General features: G+C 36.4%; 1 protein-coding gene across 1 annotated transcript; it reads right to left on the bottom strand.

The window, feature by feature from the left end:
• Window positions 1–911: 911 nt before the first annotated feature.
• Window positions 912–2,558, bottom strand: LOC127878691 (uncharacterized). The gene is made up of 3 exons (XM_052425219.1): window positions 2,042–2,558; window positions 1,400–1,599; window positions 912–1,151 (listed from the first exon to the last, which is right to left on the bottom strand). Exons 1-3 carry the CDS (start codon window positions 2,556–2,558, stop codon window positions 912–914), a joined length of 957 nt encoding a protein of 318 aa, XP_052281179.1.
• Between the last annotated feature and the right edge of the window lie 17,162 nt (window positions 2,559–19,720).

The following is a 19,720-nucleotide window of genomic DNA, read 5'->3' as shown; positions in this document are numbered from 1 at the left end:
TCTATAATCAACAATAATCGATTATTCTATCTATCTCACTTTTTATTCAGTACACTTTTTTGTTTAAACAAAATTAGTTTAACTGGATAATTTCGCTGGATTAATGACGAAAAATTTACGTCATTTCGTGCCGGGGTTTATAACATAAATTTAATCAAGGGGGCTTTAATCAACCGAATTCTCCATAAATGTGGCATAAATAAATAGTCGATACGTAGCATAAGTTATAACTCACAATAAAATTATAACAATTTTAAAAGTCCTCTCCTTATATTTGGAAACGTTTACCATCAGTAATATATGTAAGCATTAAAGCCTTCCTCACACATAGACGAATTCATATGATAAAGCCTGACGAAAAGGGTAAATTTATGAATTCTAGCGAATTCTCACCGAAATTGTTTAAACATTTGTTGTGTTATATTATAACGAAAGGTGAACGTAGATGAACTATTTGGTGCGAATGATTTACGAAGTTTTACGAACAGTTACTGCAAATCGCTAGAAAGCGTTAGGTCGCGCAAATAATATTCGTTCTTTCGGTTAGAGATTAGGAGCTATTAAGAGCGTAACGATACGAATGTAAGCGCATAATTGCGCATACCGCCGAATATTTCCGAAAACGGTGTTTCTGCATCCGGGCGTTTTGATATAGACTAACTTTTTTCCGACTCGACTATGCATGTTGATTATGCATGAAGTCTTTCTCATTACAGATTTTGCGTAAATTTCGTGTCTTACTTTTACTATTACTTCCCTGTATATGGCCAATACAAAAACAACAATACTCTTTATTAATTTATTCAACTAATATGTTACACTTTATTTCAATCTCTAACGTGGCACCATCCTTTCTTGCTATGACACACATCCCGCTGGAGAGTTGACCCAGTGCTTCAGAGTGTTGTTTCTCACAATCTTGCCTTTTTTATTGCTGTGTTGTGGTCCCTGGTATTGACATTCCTGGTATCCTCCAAGTTGCGACCTCTTCTCCATTCCCCAGGAACCAGATCGTCTCTTCTATCATCATGGTCAACCAGTGCATTCTGCATGGCGGAGTACACGATCCTCATCAAGTTGTGGAGAATGCAGCATGTCTTTACAGTCAGCCTTACTGTGGATGGGTTGTGGTTCGTCTTTGTGAGAAGTATCTGAAATTATAGATGACCAGTTTTGTTATGTGTTAAAAGTTAACGCGAACATTTCTTTTATACATTTTTGTTTTTGTAAATTGATTTTGTTTTGAAAAAGGGTATTGCAGTAAAGTTCCGCTATCAAGACCACTTCGAAGATTAAAGAAATTATGCGTTTTTTTACAATATTCAAGTCCAAAATGATTGACCACTTCGCTTTTGAGACCAATATTTTGCCTGGTCTTAATAGCGGAACTTTACTGCACCTGGAATCGGTTGGCCAAAATCCCAAATGCATTTTCTGATATTCTCCTAGCCCTGGGTAACAGGTAGTTCAGGATGCTTACGTCTCTTGTCAGGACTCTATGTCCATAGGGTTTCTTTATGTTATCGCTAAGGCTGAAAGCGTCATCTCCAACCAAGAAATAGGGCATGTCGACGGTGTCATTTGGAAAGGGCTGTGGGTCTGGAAATCCAATGGAACCATCCTGCACCATCTAAAGGAATTCTGATTCATTATAAATCTTGGCATCTCCACTTGAACCGGATCCTGTAAATACAAAAGGATCAGAAATTGGCAGTATACATCTGTCAGGACTCTATGTCCATAGGGTTTCTTTATGTTATCGCTAAGGCTGAAAGCGTCATCTCCAACCAAGAAATAGGGCATGTCGACGGTGTCATTTGGAAAGGGCTGTGGGTCTGGAAATCCAATGGAACCATCCTGCACCATCTAAAGGAATTCTGATTCATTATAAATCTTGGCATCTCCACTTGAACCGGATCCTGTAAATACAAAAGGATCAGAAATTGGCAGTATACATCTGTACATTGAAAACAGCACTAAATGTTTATAATGTATGTAATTACAAAATAATGCAGTTCAATATATGTAGACTAATACTTACCACCCCGATCAAACCATACGAACTTGTAGTCCGAGGCGACAATGGCCAGTAAGATGATGCTGACGAATCCCTTATAATTATAATATAAGGAACCAGAGCTGACATACTTTCTGATAGCTATGTGCGTGCCATCAATAGCAGCATCCCAATTTGGAAAGTTCCAATTCTTGAGGAAACCATCAGCCAGTTGTCTCCATTCTTCAGGTGTAGAGGGGGCTGTCATAACCTCATCAACATATCCTTCACATATAGCATGACACACGTCTCTGACCACTACAGAGAGGGTATTCTCAGCGACCTGCAACGAATACTGGATGTCTGAGTACCAGAAACCAGTTGACGTAGTGTGACAGCTAACTTTAGCCCTTGATCCAAGGGCTCCCTGTACCGAGTGTGTTGCTTCACGAGGCGATGACGAACCTTCCCAAAATTGTATCGTACATTTCAGTAGACATGCGGAGGAGTTTTTTAAATGTTCCAGGGTCTTCACTTCTGAGCTCAACCATGAGATTACCATCGATGCCAAATTGGCGCCGTCTCCCGGAATGCAGCCATGATCTTCTCCAGATATTACGTGCTCTGGCTCCTCTTCTCCACCTCAGTCGGCCTCTGAGGCAGCGGTGTATGTTTAGTTGTTGCTTTACTACTCCTTGATTGGCCATAGCAGCAACATACTGCAGTTTCAGACGTTGTATATCTTCCATTTGACGAAGAAATAATTATAACTTCAATATTATATGAAATATCGGCATATGTCTGCACAAACTACTAAAACAATCAGGAGCGCTATTATTCGAATGGATTTGCATAGATTCGCCTATCGTAGTTACCCTTCGGATTGATTCGTATACGAGCGTATACCGTTCGTTTTCTGAACGTTAACTTATCGTTATAAATCGCTTAAATGCGTCGGATTGAATTCGCTACAATACGCAAATCCTCGCTATAGTTCGCAAAAGTTCGCAAGCTATCGCAAAGATTTGTTTTCAAATCGTCCTCTTTCGCTTGATATGCAAATCAAGTAATCATGATATGCAAATTAGCTGAGGGCTGCGACCTCTAACGCCAGTTGACGAACGCTATGCGAAGACTTTCAGACCGGCTAACGTATTAAAACAAATTTTAACGAACGATAGACGAAACTTGTATTCGCCAACAATTTTTGAACATGTTTAAAATTTTCCGACGAACAGAACTAATCGCAACGGACGTAAAAGCTCACAAACGCATCCATACGAACACCACCAACGATGTGCAACGTACGTATACTAATGAGAACGAATTTTGCTGAAGTCTTATTCGCCAATACAAGCAAGTTGACGTCGGGAGACTTTCGCCTATGTGTGAGGAGGCCTTTAACGTTTAATCGCTTATTGTTATTGAATATATGAGTAAATGCATGTACAATCAATTTGCAAGCAATTTTCATTTATAATGGACTTAAATACCCGTTTATTTGACATAATCGACTCCCGCTTACTGTGCCTACGGGTCACTGGGACCAACTCGTAAAGGCTTATTTCATGTAAACTCGCTGTCTGGAATCAAAGCGGCATTATATCGGTTATATGAGCCAGATAAACCAGTTTTGGTATAATACATAAAGATATTTACTATAGCCCTAATGCGCAAAATAAAACAACTGGTGTGCTCGCAGGATAATGATATTAATTTTAGTTTCAAACAAGGTCAATAGTTGATGAAAATGTGTATTTGTTTGCAATGGCCAACGCCGAGTATTCCGACTTTGAACATATGATAAAATATATATCGGCTATTTCCGGAATCCTCCGTAAGAATGATCACTTGTCTAATTAAGCGATCGTGATACATCGACTTTATCCGGAGCATTCGTAAGATACATTGATGTGTCAAGTCAAAATTTCCGCTTTTTCTTTGATAACGTTGGTTTTTTTTTATATCTTTTGATTTGAGCAATTATCCACAAAAGACAGGCAAACCTTTGTCAATGTGTTGCGTTTATTACGAGGTATTGGGTTAATAGAAGAGAACAGAACAGAACAAAACTTATATTTTATTACGACTTGTACATCGTACATCGTCAGTCTAAACCATGTAATAATACACATATCAAAAGGTCATGTGAAAAGAAAGTGATGATACAGTTATAAGAATTGTACATACTGTCTAATATATGACATGACAGTGGTGAGTAAACACAAAAAATGAAGACAGGAAAAAATCGAATTTTATAAAGTATGTATGCAAAAGAGTTGCAATTAGCTATTCAGCTGTGAGCATTTATGGAAAATTAACAAATATCCAAAATAATTATCTTACGAATGCTATGTGTATAATTATGATTAAATTATAATATAAGATTGACAATAAATGGCTAACGATAGAGCTCGATTGCGTTTCTAAAAGCAACGTGAGACTTATTTGTCACATGGTTTTTGCATATAAGAGGACGAACTTTGAGCTGTACGTTTCTACTCACAAAAATGATCAAAGAATTCAGAACTAAATATCAGTTGACCGATTTTAATATGCGAATTCCTTTCCGTTGAAGAGTAAATTCCCCAAAGATAACAAGATGCAAAGTTTCCGATAACAAAATGCAATGCCAATTCGTCACTGATTGATAAAATGGAATGTGCATACTTTGCTGGTTATCTACTCTCGATTGTGCTGCGCAAAGAGACATTCAAATTAACACATTGCGATGCATATGAAGTGTGAGTGTATTTGTTAATTAATTAGTATTAAAATGCATATTTTTTCATATTTTTCATACATTGCACGATCCTCTTATCACCGAACTTGTATCAATGTGTGATGTTTCTGGTGCTGTTTTGTTTAGAGGAAAATATTCAAATGATTCAAATAACGCTATTTTTTGAGGTTAACATTAATGATCGTCCGAATAAAAAGTATGCTCAATTTGACAAAGCTTTTCATATGCTACTTCTACTTGTTTAAAAAAATCTATACATTGACCGATCATAACATAAAATTTAGTTTGTCGTGCTGTTGATTTTTAAATAATATTTTATATCAGGTTCAATAATTAATAAGCGTAATAAGCGTACAAACATAGACTTTTAAATCGACAAAATATTGCACCTACATGCCTACGTGCTTAGGTCGGATATCATAACATACGATTCATTTATGCTTAACTAATCTATTTGTTACGCCACATACCATCAAATACGATGTCTTTACATCCCCGCTGATGTTTACGTCACAAATATGCTAACCTGGCAATAATGCGCATGAGATTATTGATTTATCAAATGGTTATGCTGTTTGATCAGTTATAACGTTGCCTTCAGAAACGCCGAGAAAATCTGTTCAACTAATTAACTTACCGAAAATGTCGAGAGCATTCCTACATAACATATGGTTTCCTAATCAAAAATATTATCACAAAGGGCACTTGATGTTAAAGTAAATTCAATATTAAGGGTGTTATATGTTAGTAAAGAGAGATATTAATAAAGTATTATAAACATATCTAACCGACTTTGATTTAAAAAAAGGCCAGAAAAAAATCTAAAAATACTTGACTTTGGTTCCCCACTCTAAAAAGCAATAGCGCAAAAACCCTTTAACGTAAATGGCGGATTACCCCAGTGCATTTGCACAGGTGGTTAGCGTGTGGCTATGATATTAATTAGTGAAAACATCATTTTGAATGATAAATAATCATATTATAACGAAAAATTAACTTTTCTGAAAAAAAAAAATTTCACTATCAAATATATATATAACAAGGTATGCAACTCAAAATCAGCCCAAAACGGGGTGCATCGCTTTGAACAGCCATATCTTCATAAATTTTGCAGCGATTTTCACGATCTCGGTCTTATTCAACGCAGAAATGAATTTCCTTTCTGGAAATGTATATGTCTTGCAATATTTTAACAAATGCTGGGTCAACTTTTAAGAAATAACACGATACACAACACGCATGACCCAGTTGACAGTGATCATGCTGTCTTTAAGACTGAAATCTTCACGGAGTAAAGGGCAACTTCCCTACAAAGTTCATGTAGTTCGATACCAAAATTCAATAAAACGTATGAAAAAACATTATTACCGTTCTTGTCGTTACATTCTGCATCAAGACTAACTGTCCAGCGCCGTTTGAAACCTTTGTTTACATACATTTCAACTAACTGACATTTTAAACATACGAGTGATTTCATTGGTCCAATGCGGAGGTGTGTCTTTACAACTGGAGATTTCATTCATAAAGAATACATGATCACTGTCAACTGGGTCATGCGTGTTGTGTATCGTGTTATTTCTTAAAAGTTGACCCAGCATTTGTAAAAATATTGCAAGACATATACATTTCCAGAAAGGAAATTCATTTCTGCGTTGAATAAGACCGAGATCGTGAAAATCGCTGCACAATTGATGAAGATATGGCTGTTCAAAGCGATGCACCCCGTTTTGGGGTGATTTTGAGTTGCATACCTTGTTATATATATATTTGATAGTGAAATTTTTTTTTTCAGAAAAGTTAATTTTTCGTTATAATATGATTATTTATCATTCAAAATGATGTTTTCACTAATTAATATCATAGCCACACGCTAACCACCTGTGGTGCATTTGCTTCAAGAGAAAGCATTACAGACTTGAGCTATTTTTTTCGAAATGAAACATTTGGATTCCGTACTAGTTTTGGTAAAAAGTAATTTTTAAGTTTATATATATTTATGTAAACGGAAAGCGATGTTTTATTATATTATATTTTATTTATCGTTTAACATGGATTCTCTCCTGAAACTAAGTATTAGGATCGGAATTATATGCGAGTAAGACAAAGTAGGTTCGTAATATGTTAGCGTACAACGAATTTTACATTAAATAATAAGAGCATATTTTGAGGCATTTTCCCTCAACAGAAATGGTATGGTATTTAGTTCGAAGCATCAATATGCAAATAAAGTAACATGAAAATGCCTCTTTAACTTTTTTCAAGCTAGCAATGATTAACGCACCATTAGTTTCACTTAACATCGGTGGCAGTGTTAAAATTGTGCGAGTTAAAAAGGGTGAATCATGATCATCGGAATTGAAATTGTAAAAAAAATCGTGCATGGAAACATTTATTTGACATTGAGATACATGTATATAATTCATGCGCTTGTTTGCGATTCAGACATTACTAAATATAAAGAAGGGAAAATTATAGTAGTACGATTTCTTTTAATTTCACGAGAAGTATAGTTATTTATTCATTTCGACACGTCAGAAGTATATATATTTAGAATCTAGACCATTTTAATTCTAGTCCGTAGTACATGTAAATATTGTTTAAGTCGAATCTTACACATATGTAGTTCATTTTAAGAGAATCTTCATTAAGATAATTTAAATCGAAACGAAAATATTTTTCCTTCCTACCTTTCTTCCCAGCGATATTTGCATGTGTCGGGAGGGCGAAAAAACAGTTTCTAATGAAAACACATTAATGCGTTTATAATGACGCGAGGATTTTGAAACAAACGCGTAAACATAAGACCACTGATATTCACGGATGGACATAACTATCTACGAACAGGGACGTGCTGTATATTATATATTCAGTATTTGTATTGATATTAGTATTTCAATGGTTGGTAAATTAGTTATGTTTCTGTAAAACCAACCACTTTTTCGGATAACTCAAATTTAGAGGTAAATTTCGAGAGAATTAACTCCATACGCATTTGACCAATATGTGGATAAATATTTTATCGTCAGTGTAATTCCTATAACAATTATACTGCTATTTCCATTGCGTCCGCCAGTAAAAAGTATAACTTTTTGAATTGCATCCCGGTGGTTCTCACTCTAAAATTCTGTCAAACATATCTGTAAATATGTCTTTCTTTCATAATTACAATACCTAAATCATATGCCAGGCCGCGTAAAAAAGTGTTTATCCAGGTGCTTAAACATGTTCTCAGGAATTCAAAGCACTTTGTATCTTTTGCAGTTGTATATTTTTTATCAAATTGCGCCAAAGGTCGTTCTGCGCCCAGAACGCTTATCGACGTTGAAATAAAAACGCCAAAATAATTCCACCAATGTCTGGTTAAATACATAAATAATAAAATGCGTACATTCACCTGACGTCGATTCCGTGCGTAATGTATAAGATATTTGTACGGATAAATTCAGCAGTTTGATACATATTCGCTTGTTGACCTAAATTAATTATCATGTTGAAAAATGTAACTTATTAGATCAATTATTGGTACTTGAATTACGTCTGTATAGTATGGACAACTTTTTTTCGTCGGTTATATGAATATACGTGATGCGTAACAAAACCAAAACAAAGTACTGTCATTCTGTGTCATTCAAAGTGTATTTTGCACATTGAAGTACTAGCTATTGATGGCTAGATTGTTGATATTTAAATGTGGTGATCGCAGTGTGATCGTGTTGCACAAGCAAGTAAAACGATTCTGCTTCTTTAAAAGGTGAAACATCTTCTTGTTTTTAAGATTGTAGCTGCAATTAATAAATATATCAGTCGATCAATAATGACATATAAATGCTTTTAAGAAATAGTTTTCCTTTGGTCCATACATTATTTAATTAGACAAAAAGAACTCGGCATTAGTTTTTAAATCGTCTGAATCATGACCGTAAATCTGATTTATATCCATGTATATCCGGGTGCAAATATACTTTCTGGTCGTGTTTATCGTGTTCTATTCCAAAGTGATAACGCTGCACGGTTACTGACGCGTCTTGCATATATCTGAAACGTAAAAAATTACCAGCATTGTGTAAAAGCAAAAAAGGTGATGTCGGTGTTCCACAATCTTTCCGAAATTTGTATATCGTGCATTTCTGTACTTGTTTATATACAATCATTATGAACGAGTTGTTTTTTCCGTCAAATTGTATTTTTATTGTTAATATTATCAAAAACCATGGCTCTAAGCATGTATCAACAAAACAATCCTCAAAGGGTCATGGGCGTGGTCGGACGAGGGTCCCAAAGAGGAGGTGAGGGAAGAGGTAGGCTATAAATTATTCCGATTCATGTAAACAGCGCTTGGTAGACTAAGATTAGGCAGAACTAAACTATGCAAAGTGCAAAACCATGCAAACCCAAAACTCACCGCTAGTAGAAATCAAAGCGGTGTAGGCGCGTAAGGCCTGGGGCTAGATTAAGTGTGACGTAAATGCATTTAGTATGTTTTGTCCGAATATCTCCCTTTGTCCGAATTTATACGGATTGACCCTGCCGGTTGATTGCAGAAGCTAAGTCACTGTAAGAAAAGACAATAGTTGTGTATATACCTCAGTGTACATAGACGGTGGAGGCCTACACGATACAGGCTGTGGGAACGATAACCTTTTGTTCAACTCTACAGATCTGGTAGAGGTTTGTCTACATAGGCGGTGAAGATATACAACAACAACAACATGGCCGCAAAAAAAAAACTGTTTTTGTTGGCGTCAAATAAATCACTTTCAATAGCCTAAAATAGATTTCTATTTCATAATTAACAGATCAGGAAAACACTCATTCTTCCTTTGTAATGTGTATACAAAAGAAAATCTACTTAAGCCCAAGTCTAACTATTGCCGGTAGAGCCCCGGTCCATCCCGGAGGTAGTAAACATTTTAATACTTTCCCGGTGGAGCCCCAGTTTTCTCCGGTTCATCCTGGTCGTCCACGGTAGAGCCCGGGTTCATCCCCGTTAAATCCCGGATCACGCACCGGGGTACCGCCGGTATCATAGTGAGACTGGGCCTTTACCCTGATTAACAAAGGTGTACAGATTGTGTACGTTGTCTCACGTAAAACTTTTCCCGCTCGATTTGCGCGCTCGATCTGCGCAGTGAAATATAATATCCGGTAACTTCGTATATTTCCGAGAATGATCATGAATAGTTGTTGTTGTTTTTTTCATTTTCTTGTTTCTTGAATGTCTCATTAACGCAAAATAAAATAACAATAGTTAAAAATATGTTTATCAATATCAAATATAATGTCTCCGTAGACACTCGTATCTTTTCGGCCTAGACCGTCAAGCGAGGAACTTATTCTCACATAAATATGCACACAATAAAAACTATGTCGTAGCCAATGCTTAGTAATTTTGCTTCAATAATATTTTTTTACAACTTTTATGACACGGTCATGTTATATAATGATTTTCTGTATTTAAAAGGCGGATTATTGAGATCTGCGAATAACTACTTTTATTGCGCATGAATTAAGGAGTTTTGGGGAATTTGTTTTTTGGCAGCCATCCAATACGGATAAGCACAGAAATGTGTATTTATACGTCCCAGGCCAAAAACGTCGTCTCAAATAAAATATCAGCTACTTAATTAGTCTACAGCCAACAGTTTACTGTACAGTGGTTTCATTAACAACGAATTAAATGAACGAGTGTATAAATTTAATGACTTAAGTCACTCGTTAGGAACAATAATAAAAAGAATTACACAATCATAATAAAACATCTTGCAGGTCAAACGTATATATACAGGAAGGTATGAAAGTCTGCCTGCTGACAGACGCGTCTGTCCATTTTGTAGAGATAATATACTTGAAATGAATGTCATGTATTATTAGAATGTAGCATGTATAATGATATAAGATATAATTTTGTTGAAAAGGCTATCGATTCTTCTCCATATTGTATGAACATGTCGAATAGCGATAAGCTGAAATCCCTTTTTATCAATGAAGGATTAACAAAAATCTTAGAAAAAAAACTGCTTTTAAATTTTACAAAGAAGACAGTTTTACAGATGTAAATAAGTTGTAGTGTTGCACGGTTTATGTAAATAGCAGCGATAGTATATTTATAATCTTTGATATATAATGTACTTGTGTATAGTACGAAATTCCAGTCATACGTTGATAGTAGTTAATAGTATATTGAGCGTCTTTGTGTATAGAATCTATTATATAGGATTAAAGATGATAAACTCTCTGTAAGCTCAATTATAGTTCTTTAGGTTTTAACGAAATTAGTTGTTTATTATATAAATGTCTCCTATTATTTTACCATTTGAAATAACTGTTTTATTAAAATACAGAAGGCCACTGTTAACCAGCCTACTTAGGATCTGATCCTAGCTGGTAGTCCCTTTTTAAAACCAGTTTTCACAATGTGCGCATTAATGCCCTGTTTTACAATCACCAGTGTTTTATCAACTTTATCACTATTTTATTAAAGATGTATAACAAATGGTTAACAGGGGCAATCTGGTTTTTATGATGTATGTCAATGAAATATAATTTTCCTAGTTTGAGCGCAGCGAATTAGACGAAAATTATTTGCCTTTGCATAAGCAAGTCTTCTGTAGCGGTCGCTCAGTGTTTTTTTGGGGTGGGTCAATATGCTCGTGGAATAGCCATTCGGCTTTGCGATACGAACCAGACAGCACGTTAATTTTAATAATAGTTTATTGGATTGACTGCAGTCACCTGTGTATTTAGGAAACATGTCAGATGAACATTCAAACGATGATATTCACGCCAACTTAAATTTACTGGTTAGTGAATTTAAAAGCATGAAAGAAGAAATTCGGGGGTCGGCATTTGGTGCACAAGAAGAAGTTAAACGTTTCAAAAGAGAAAAGGACGTTACGTGGCGTTTCAAAGGAAACCGAGTACAATTACAGTTCAACGAAGACATTGCAGGCAGTCTAAAACAAATTGACTGGCTAAAGTCGTGAGTTAATAGCGGAAACGTTAACCAATATTCAGAAACGAAGCAAACTGATACGTAATGCTGACGCGTCCAAGGGCGGCTGGGACACAGTGAAGCCCTACGAGTCCAATCCTGTGGCTAGCGACAGCGAGGACGCAGCAAAGATCAATCGAGCCGAGAATAAAGCAATAAAGAAGATGAAAAACGCAACAAAAGGCAAGTTGTCTCGGATGACGTCATTACATTTCCACCCGTATGCTGCTGCCCTAATGTGGGGGCTCTATGGCGGTGGTCGCGGTGGTCGCGGTGGTCGCGGTGGTCGCGGTGGTCGCGGTGGTCGCGGTGGTCGCGGTGGTCGCGGTGGTTGCGGTGGTCGCGGTGGTTGCGGTGGTCTTTTCGAGGTAACTGACCATACAACAGCGGCGGACCCAGTCGTGCGAGTGCAACCGGCCCAGGAAGTTGTGTCGCCTGCAGAGAATTCTCGCACTTCCGGCGAAACTGCCCATACGTACCGAGAGGTCAAACACCCAGACATTCACTTCCGGTTCCGGTGCCAGGTAGCAGTCCTAGGCGAGAGAAATCAGAGACATTGAAACATGAGTATTTTTATGATTATACTAAATTTACCAAAGACTATTTTAAATACGAGCAATGTAACAAAGACATTATTGTGCGGGGACGACTACGTGAAAATATTACATTTTTGGAAAGTATTGGAACAAATGATTCTTGATGTTATTAAATCTGGTTATAAAATACCATTTTACACAACGCCACCAAGGCAGGTTTGAAACAATAATAAATCTGCTTGCAGGAAAACTGAGTGTGCATCTGAGGCCATTCAAAATTTGCTAGATCGAAATTTAATTGAAATTTGCGAGGAACCTCCAAATGTTGTTAATCCATTGACAGTTTCTGTCAAAGTCAAAGTGATGGTAAAAAGAGACTTATATTAGATTTAAGAGCCGTAAACAAACATTTATATAAACAAAGTGTTAAATTTGATGATTTAAAAGTGGCTTTGTCGTTTTTGAAAAAGGATTTTTCATTGTGACATTTGACATTACAAGCTCTTATCATTTTATTAAAAATTTTCAAACAACATTGCAATTTTCTTGGAAGGGAACTGACGGCAAGGTCCGCTACATCCGGTTTCTAGTTCTTCCGTTTGAATTAAGTAGCGCTTGTTGGATTTTCACAAAGATTTGTCGCCCTTTGATAAAAAAATGGCGCAGCGGGGGTAAATCTGTACTTATGTTTCTTGATGACGGATTTGGTTGTGCAGATTCATACAAAAACACTTTGGTTTTTGGCACTCAAATAAAACAAGATATACTCAGTTCAGGTTTTATTCCTAAAGCAGACAAAAGCATTTGGGTACCAGTTCAAGTCGTGCAGTTTTTGGGATCTGTGCTTGATTCTTTCAATGGTGAGATTCAGATTGCCGAGCATAGGAAAACTAAGGCAATATGTACATGCTCTTCATTAATTGAAAATCTACATTACTTAGGTCTATTTCCGTGAGAAAATTAGCCTGTTTTGTTGGTCAAATCATACCAATGTCAATGTTGTGGCCATCGTTAAAAAAGGTTCCAGAAAAAGATATTTGCAAGAATTGGCAATGGATATTTTCAATTTATGTTATCCACTAACATTATATTTGAGGTTGAGTGGGTCCCTCGAACGGACAATGAACGGGCAGACTATTTGTCAAAGATAGAGGACATTGATGATTGGGGGATATCAAACGAGTAATTGGCGTTAATAGTTGAAAAGTTTGGTATGCCTACCATAGATTGGTTTGCATCGCATTACAACGGAAAATTAGATCGTTTTTATTCCATATTTTGGAAGCCTGGTTCTGAGTTATAAATGCATTTACTGCTAGATGGTCTTTTGAGTTAGGATTATTTGTGCCTCCTATTTTTCAGTTATATCAAGAGTTGTAAACACAATGATGGTTGATAGAGCACGCGGTGTATTAGTTGTTCCGCGATGGACATCTGCGGTATTTTGGCCATTGTTATGTCCACATGGACATTTTATTCCTGGGGTTTTGGATGTTATTCATTTGCCATCTGACAGGCGATTTTAAGTTCCATGTAAAAATGGAAAGGGTATGTTTGACAACGAAAATTTAAAGTTAAACGTGCTTGTTACATGGATTTCAGGAAGTGAATAGGTGGTAATATAATAATTTATAATGACTTAATAATGCACAATTTTGTATTTATTTAGTCGAAGGGCTGTCAGGACGCTTGTAAAAAAAAACGATTTTTTGTCGATTACTCAATATTAATAACACGCTTGTAGTGGATTAAATATCATTGAAACGCTTGTCTGTGATCAAATGTCGCTAAGACGATTGTCTGGAATCATATATCAATAAGACACTTGCCTATGATTAAATATCATTTAAGACGCTTGTCTTCGATTACATATCAGTAAAACGCTTGTGTGTGATTAAATATCAGTAAGACGCTCGTTTTGATTAAATAACAGTTAGACGCTTGTCTGTGATTAAATATCAGTAAAACGCTTGTCTGGAATTAAATATCAGTAAGACGCTTGTCTATGAATAAATATCATTGAATACGCTTGTCTTTGATTAAATATCAGTTAGACGCTTGTCTATGATTGAATAACATTTAAGACGCTTGTCTTTGATTAAAAATCAGTAAGACGCTTGTCTCTGAATAAATATCAGTAAGACGCTTGTCTTTGATTAAATATCATTAAGACGCTTGTCTGTGATTAAATATCAGCAAGACGCTTGTTTTTTTATTAAATATCACTAAGACGTTTGTCTGAAATTAAATATCAGTAAGACGCTTGTCTATGATTGAATAACATTTAAGACGCTTGTCTTTGAGGTTACGCATGCGCAATTAATTTCCTTCTATATTACATATAAAATAGTTAAAGTTCGATATCAATTTTTACCATGATCAAGCAATGACCCACTATATCATCATACATCATTAGAAAGATAAATGCATAATCTTTTGGAAAAAAGGATGTCATTAAATTCTATACGTTGTAACTGAAAATATTCACCTTAGAATAGGCAAACCGGTTTTGACAGCTGTGCAGGCGACCATTTTGGGCTCAAATAGTATGACCTACTTTCAAAGCCGGGAACCATCAACAGAAAAAGTAGAGCACAAAAATGGCTTTTTTTTCTTATTGCTTACAAATATACCTTCAAATTAATACCACAATCAACCATTTGCAATGTATTTTACAAATCCTATGCAGCATGCACTGAAAAAAAGGTGTGCTAAGTATCAAACTGTCTGCATGTTACCCTAAAAACAGGATTTCCGGTTTGGGGTTATGTGACCTTTAAGAGAACCCAACCCTTTCTGATTTCAATAAAACCATATTTTTTAATAAGAATGATGTATTTTCAGAAAGAATATAGAGTACTGTCAATCTCAAATGAAGATTTATTGGAAAAACAAGGCATTGGAAATAACACATGCAAATGCATTTTTAGTTGGATATTAAGAGCAGAAAAAACATTTTGGGTACATGTTGAAAACATAGTTTTAATCCAAAAATAAGCATGGCTTTGGGTTTCCTAATGCATAGAAGGTGACATATATGAAAACAGAGTTAACAACACTCTTCAGCAGTATTATTAATTGAACAAAATGGTACTTTAGGATCTTTCGAGCATTTTTTCCGCGTTTTTGCGGGTGATTTGAAGATTTAAGTAGCATTGAAGATGCCATTTGTCCCCAGAAAAGGTTTTTTTACATATGCATTAACAGACATTCACGTCTGGCATCTACAGACACACATTTGACCCCAAAGTTTCAATAACGGGTGTTCATACACAGTCTGATGTGACACTAGAGCCTACAGGGCAAGTGTGAAATTCTTCATGGCCAGTGTTCAGTACTCCCCAGACTGTCTCAGGTACTCTCTGCAGTGCAATCTGCGAAAATAAAAGGTTCTTATATGCATTTTTATCAAATATTGGATTATTTCGTGCAAATCTAGTATATTTTTCTCACACTGTAAACTGTGTAGGTTGTTTTATTAAGTAATAGAGTCAGTAACTATGGTGCTGTCTAAGTGACAAGCTCATTTACGCAAAGTTTGGTTCAAAAAGGGGAGCGTGAGTCCAAAAAGGGTCAAACTGTAGATTTTCCTACTGTTGGTGACAAAAATTATGTCAGGTTGGAAAAGAAAGCCTTTGAGAGTAGAGTACACACCACTAACAATGTACTAACTTTTAAAGATACTGATGGTACGGATACAACAGTGTCAGCGTTGCGACCCCGACCGAATGCGTCTAATGTAGTTGACGAGTATTGTGGCTGTGGTGACGAGTCACTTCATCCAGACTTGTATACCAATAAGTTGATGGTTCAGGCTAAGGTTCAGGCTCTTTTGAATTCTGCCTTCAAAAAACATAGACATGATAAGCCAAACTGTGAGGGGGATCTGAATTTTGATGCCGCTAACTCAGTTAGGTGGGGTCTAGGTTGGCGTGAGCGGCTAAAATGTACAAAGTGTTCATACATGAGCGATTATCACAATCTTTATGAGGAGGTTGAGAATAAAAAAGTTCCGGGTAGGCGTGCCGCAAAGGTAAACATTGGCCTTCAGCTTGGTCTGTGTACTACACTAATTAGTAATATAGGTGTACGCAGAATGTTTAATAATGCAAACATCATAGCCCCAAACCAAGCCGCCATGCAAAGATTAAGTAATAAAGTAAATGAAAAGATACAAAGTGTCAATATTAGGGACTTGCATGAGCAAAGAGTCACTCTTGTAAAAGAGAATGCCATAATAGGTAAAAAAAAATGCCAAAACTGTAAATGTGGAGGGTGACTCTTGCTACAATAACCCTATGTTCAATTCCGACTCAAACCCATTTCAGGCGGGGTCCATTGCGACAACCACATTTTGTGAAAATAACACTAAAAACAAGAAAATAATAGGGGTACACATTGCCACTAAACTTTGCACGATAAAAGCTAGATTGCGAAACAAGGGGAACAATGTTGTTTGCCCTAATCATAAGGGTCATTGCTCGGCAAACATGTCCAAGTCAGATCCAATAGGTGACGAAGATAGATGGTCTGAAATTGTGGCCCGTAACATATCAAATGAGGTTCAAGTTACTTGTTATACTGGTGATGGTGACTCCAGGAGTCATGCAGGGGTGAGCAAAGCAAGTGAACACACAATTCTACACTTTAAAGACATAAGGCACTTGGGAAATTCACTGAAACGTGCTGTGTACGCAGCCAACTTTAGCTCAAATATGTTCAAAGGGTCGTCAAACGCAAACCTAAAGAATCGCTTTGCTCTGTCAATTAAACACCGGTGTATAACAGAGTTGAAAATGGCCCACAAATCTTATAACGGTGACCTAAACAAAATTAAACAATGTATGCCAAAGGTAGCCGATGCAATTGTTGTTTGCTTTGGCGGGCGGGTATTGTGGTGAGCCCTGCAAAGCATCTAGCTTACTTTGCTGCGGTAACTATAGACAGGCCAAAAACTATATGCCCATGACCGTAAAACTAAGAATGACTGAGGGTGATAAGGTGTTGCTTTTAAAATGCATGGACATCATGCTGTCTCCCATAGCCCTTGATAAAACAAATTGACATCTACGCAAAAGTGTGAAGCCGTGAATTGATCCTACCTAGCTGTAAACCCAAAAATAATCACTAACCAAAGGAACTTTGCGGGAAGGATTCATGGCCAGGTTCTTAAACTTAACAATGGGTATGCAGTATCAGTGCTGATAAAAACCAAATCACTGGGGGCAACTCTTACAAAAGGTTCTTCGTTCATACGTCAAATAAGGAAGACCGATGCCATATCAAAAAGGCCAAACAATGATGTTATCCAAAAACGCAAAAGTACTAGGTATGCGACACGACAGCGCCGTTACCAAGTACATGAACGCTTGCATTACAATAAAGGTCTCACTGACACTGTATATGGTATGAGAGGTGTCGGACAGTTACAAGACCACAATTACGTATAAATTTATAGGTCGGCCACATAGTAAGCAGTTATTTCATCCGACATGTTATTAAACAAGCCGACGAGTTACTTATGTTGTTTGCTGCCTTGTTTTTATGTTTCAATACATAGCAAAAAGTTATTTTAGGCCAATTTTGTATGATTACAAAAAACAAATGGTGTTAAATATAATTAGCTTAGTTTGCAAACAAAAGAAATGGCTAACTTTTAGACAAGGCAGGCAGGGTGGTCAACATGATCTGTGCATCTGCCGCTTTGGGCGCAAACTTTGCGAGCATTATTGAGCGAAACCGGTTTTATAACTAAATGATGGGGACTGCAACACAAGGTTTATTGACATAAATGGAATAAATGCTGAACGGGATCCAAATTAATGCCAAAGTGAAACTGAAAAACTATGCGATGGACATAGTGGATCTTGGATGGGTGCTCGGATGGACATTTTGCTTTGAATTTCCCATATCTACCCCCCCCCCCCCCCCCTATGTTCACTGGAGCACCCATCCCACATAATACACCCTTTAACTGGGTCCAAATGACATCTGCCATAGATTTTTTCCAAAATAGCCTGCTAATTAGCCTCCATTTTGTCTTTTTTTGCAGACGACACATTATTCCGGATGTGCTTAAAGGTTACGCATGCGCAATTAATTTCCTTCTATATTACATATACAATAGTTAAAGTTCGATATCAATTATTACCTAATCAAGCAATGACCCACTATATCATCATACATCATTAGAAAGATACATGCATAATCTTTTGAAAAAAAGGATGTCATTAAATTCTATACGTTGTAGCTGAAAATATTCACCTTAGAATAGGCAAACCGGTTTTGACAGCTGTGCAGGCGACCATTTGAGCTCAAATAGTATGACCTACTTTCAAAGCCGGGAACCATCAACAAAAAAAGTAGAGCACAAAAATGGCTTTTTTTCTTATTGATTGCAAATATACCTTCAAATTAATACCAAAAACAACCATTTGCAATGTATTTTACAAATCCTATTCAGCATGCACTGAACAATGTGTGCTAAGTATCAAACTGACTGCATGTAACCCTAAAAACAGGAGTTCCGGTTTGGGGTTATGTGACCTTGATTAAATATCAGTAAGACGCTTGTCTGTTAATTCATATCAGTAAGACGCTTGTCTTTGATTAAATATCATAAAGACGCTTGTCTGTGATTAAATATCAGCAAGACGCTTGTTTTTTTTTATTAAATATCAGTAGGTTACGCATGCGCAATTAATTTCCTTCTATATTACATATAAAATAGTTGAAGTTCGATATCAATTTTTACCATGATCAAGCGCATACCCACTATATCATCATACATCACTGGAAAGATAAATGCATAATCTTTTCAAAAAATGCATGTCATTAAATTCTATGTGTGCTAACTCAAAATATTTACCTTAGAATAGGCAAACCGGTTTTGACAGCTGTGCAGACAACCATTTTTGGCTCAAATAGTATGACCTACTTTCAAAGCCGGGAACCATCAACACAAAAAGTAGAGCACAAAAATTGCCTATTTTCTTATTGCTTACAAATATACCTTCAAGTTGATACCAAAACTGGCCATTTGCAATGTATTTTACAAATCCTAGGCAGCATGCACTCAACAATGTGTGCTAAGTATCAAACTGACTGCATGTAACCCTAAAAACAGGAGTTCCGGTTTGGGGTTATGTGACCAGTAAGACGTTTGTCTGGAATTAAATATCAGTAAGACGCTTGTCTATGAATAAATATCATTTAAGACGATTGTCTTTCATTAAATATCAGGAAGACGCTTGTATGTGATTGAATAGTATTTAAGACTCATTTCTATGATTAAAGAACGATTAAGACGCTTTTCTGTAGTTGAAGATCAGCAAGACGCTTGTCTGAGAATTATCTGAAATTGATGATGTAAATCGGTTGGTAAAAGAGAATCTGCATTAATTGTGCGTGTGTGTTTATATATGTTTTTTCAGATACATGCGCATGAAATTGAG

Source organism: Dreissena polymorpha, chromosome 4 (genome assembly GCF_020536995.1).
Source record: "Dreissena polymorpha isolate Duluth1 chromosome 4, UMN_Dpol_1.0, whole genome shotgun sequence".
Lineage (NCBI taxonomy): Eukaryota > Metazoa > Mollusca > Bivalvia > Myida > Dreissenidae > Dreissena > Dreissena polymorpha.
The sequence above is the reverse complement of the archived record's forward strand: the minus strand, read 5'-3'. Positions and strand labels throughout refer to the sequence as shown.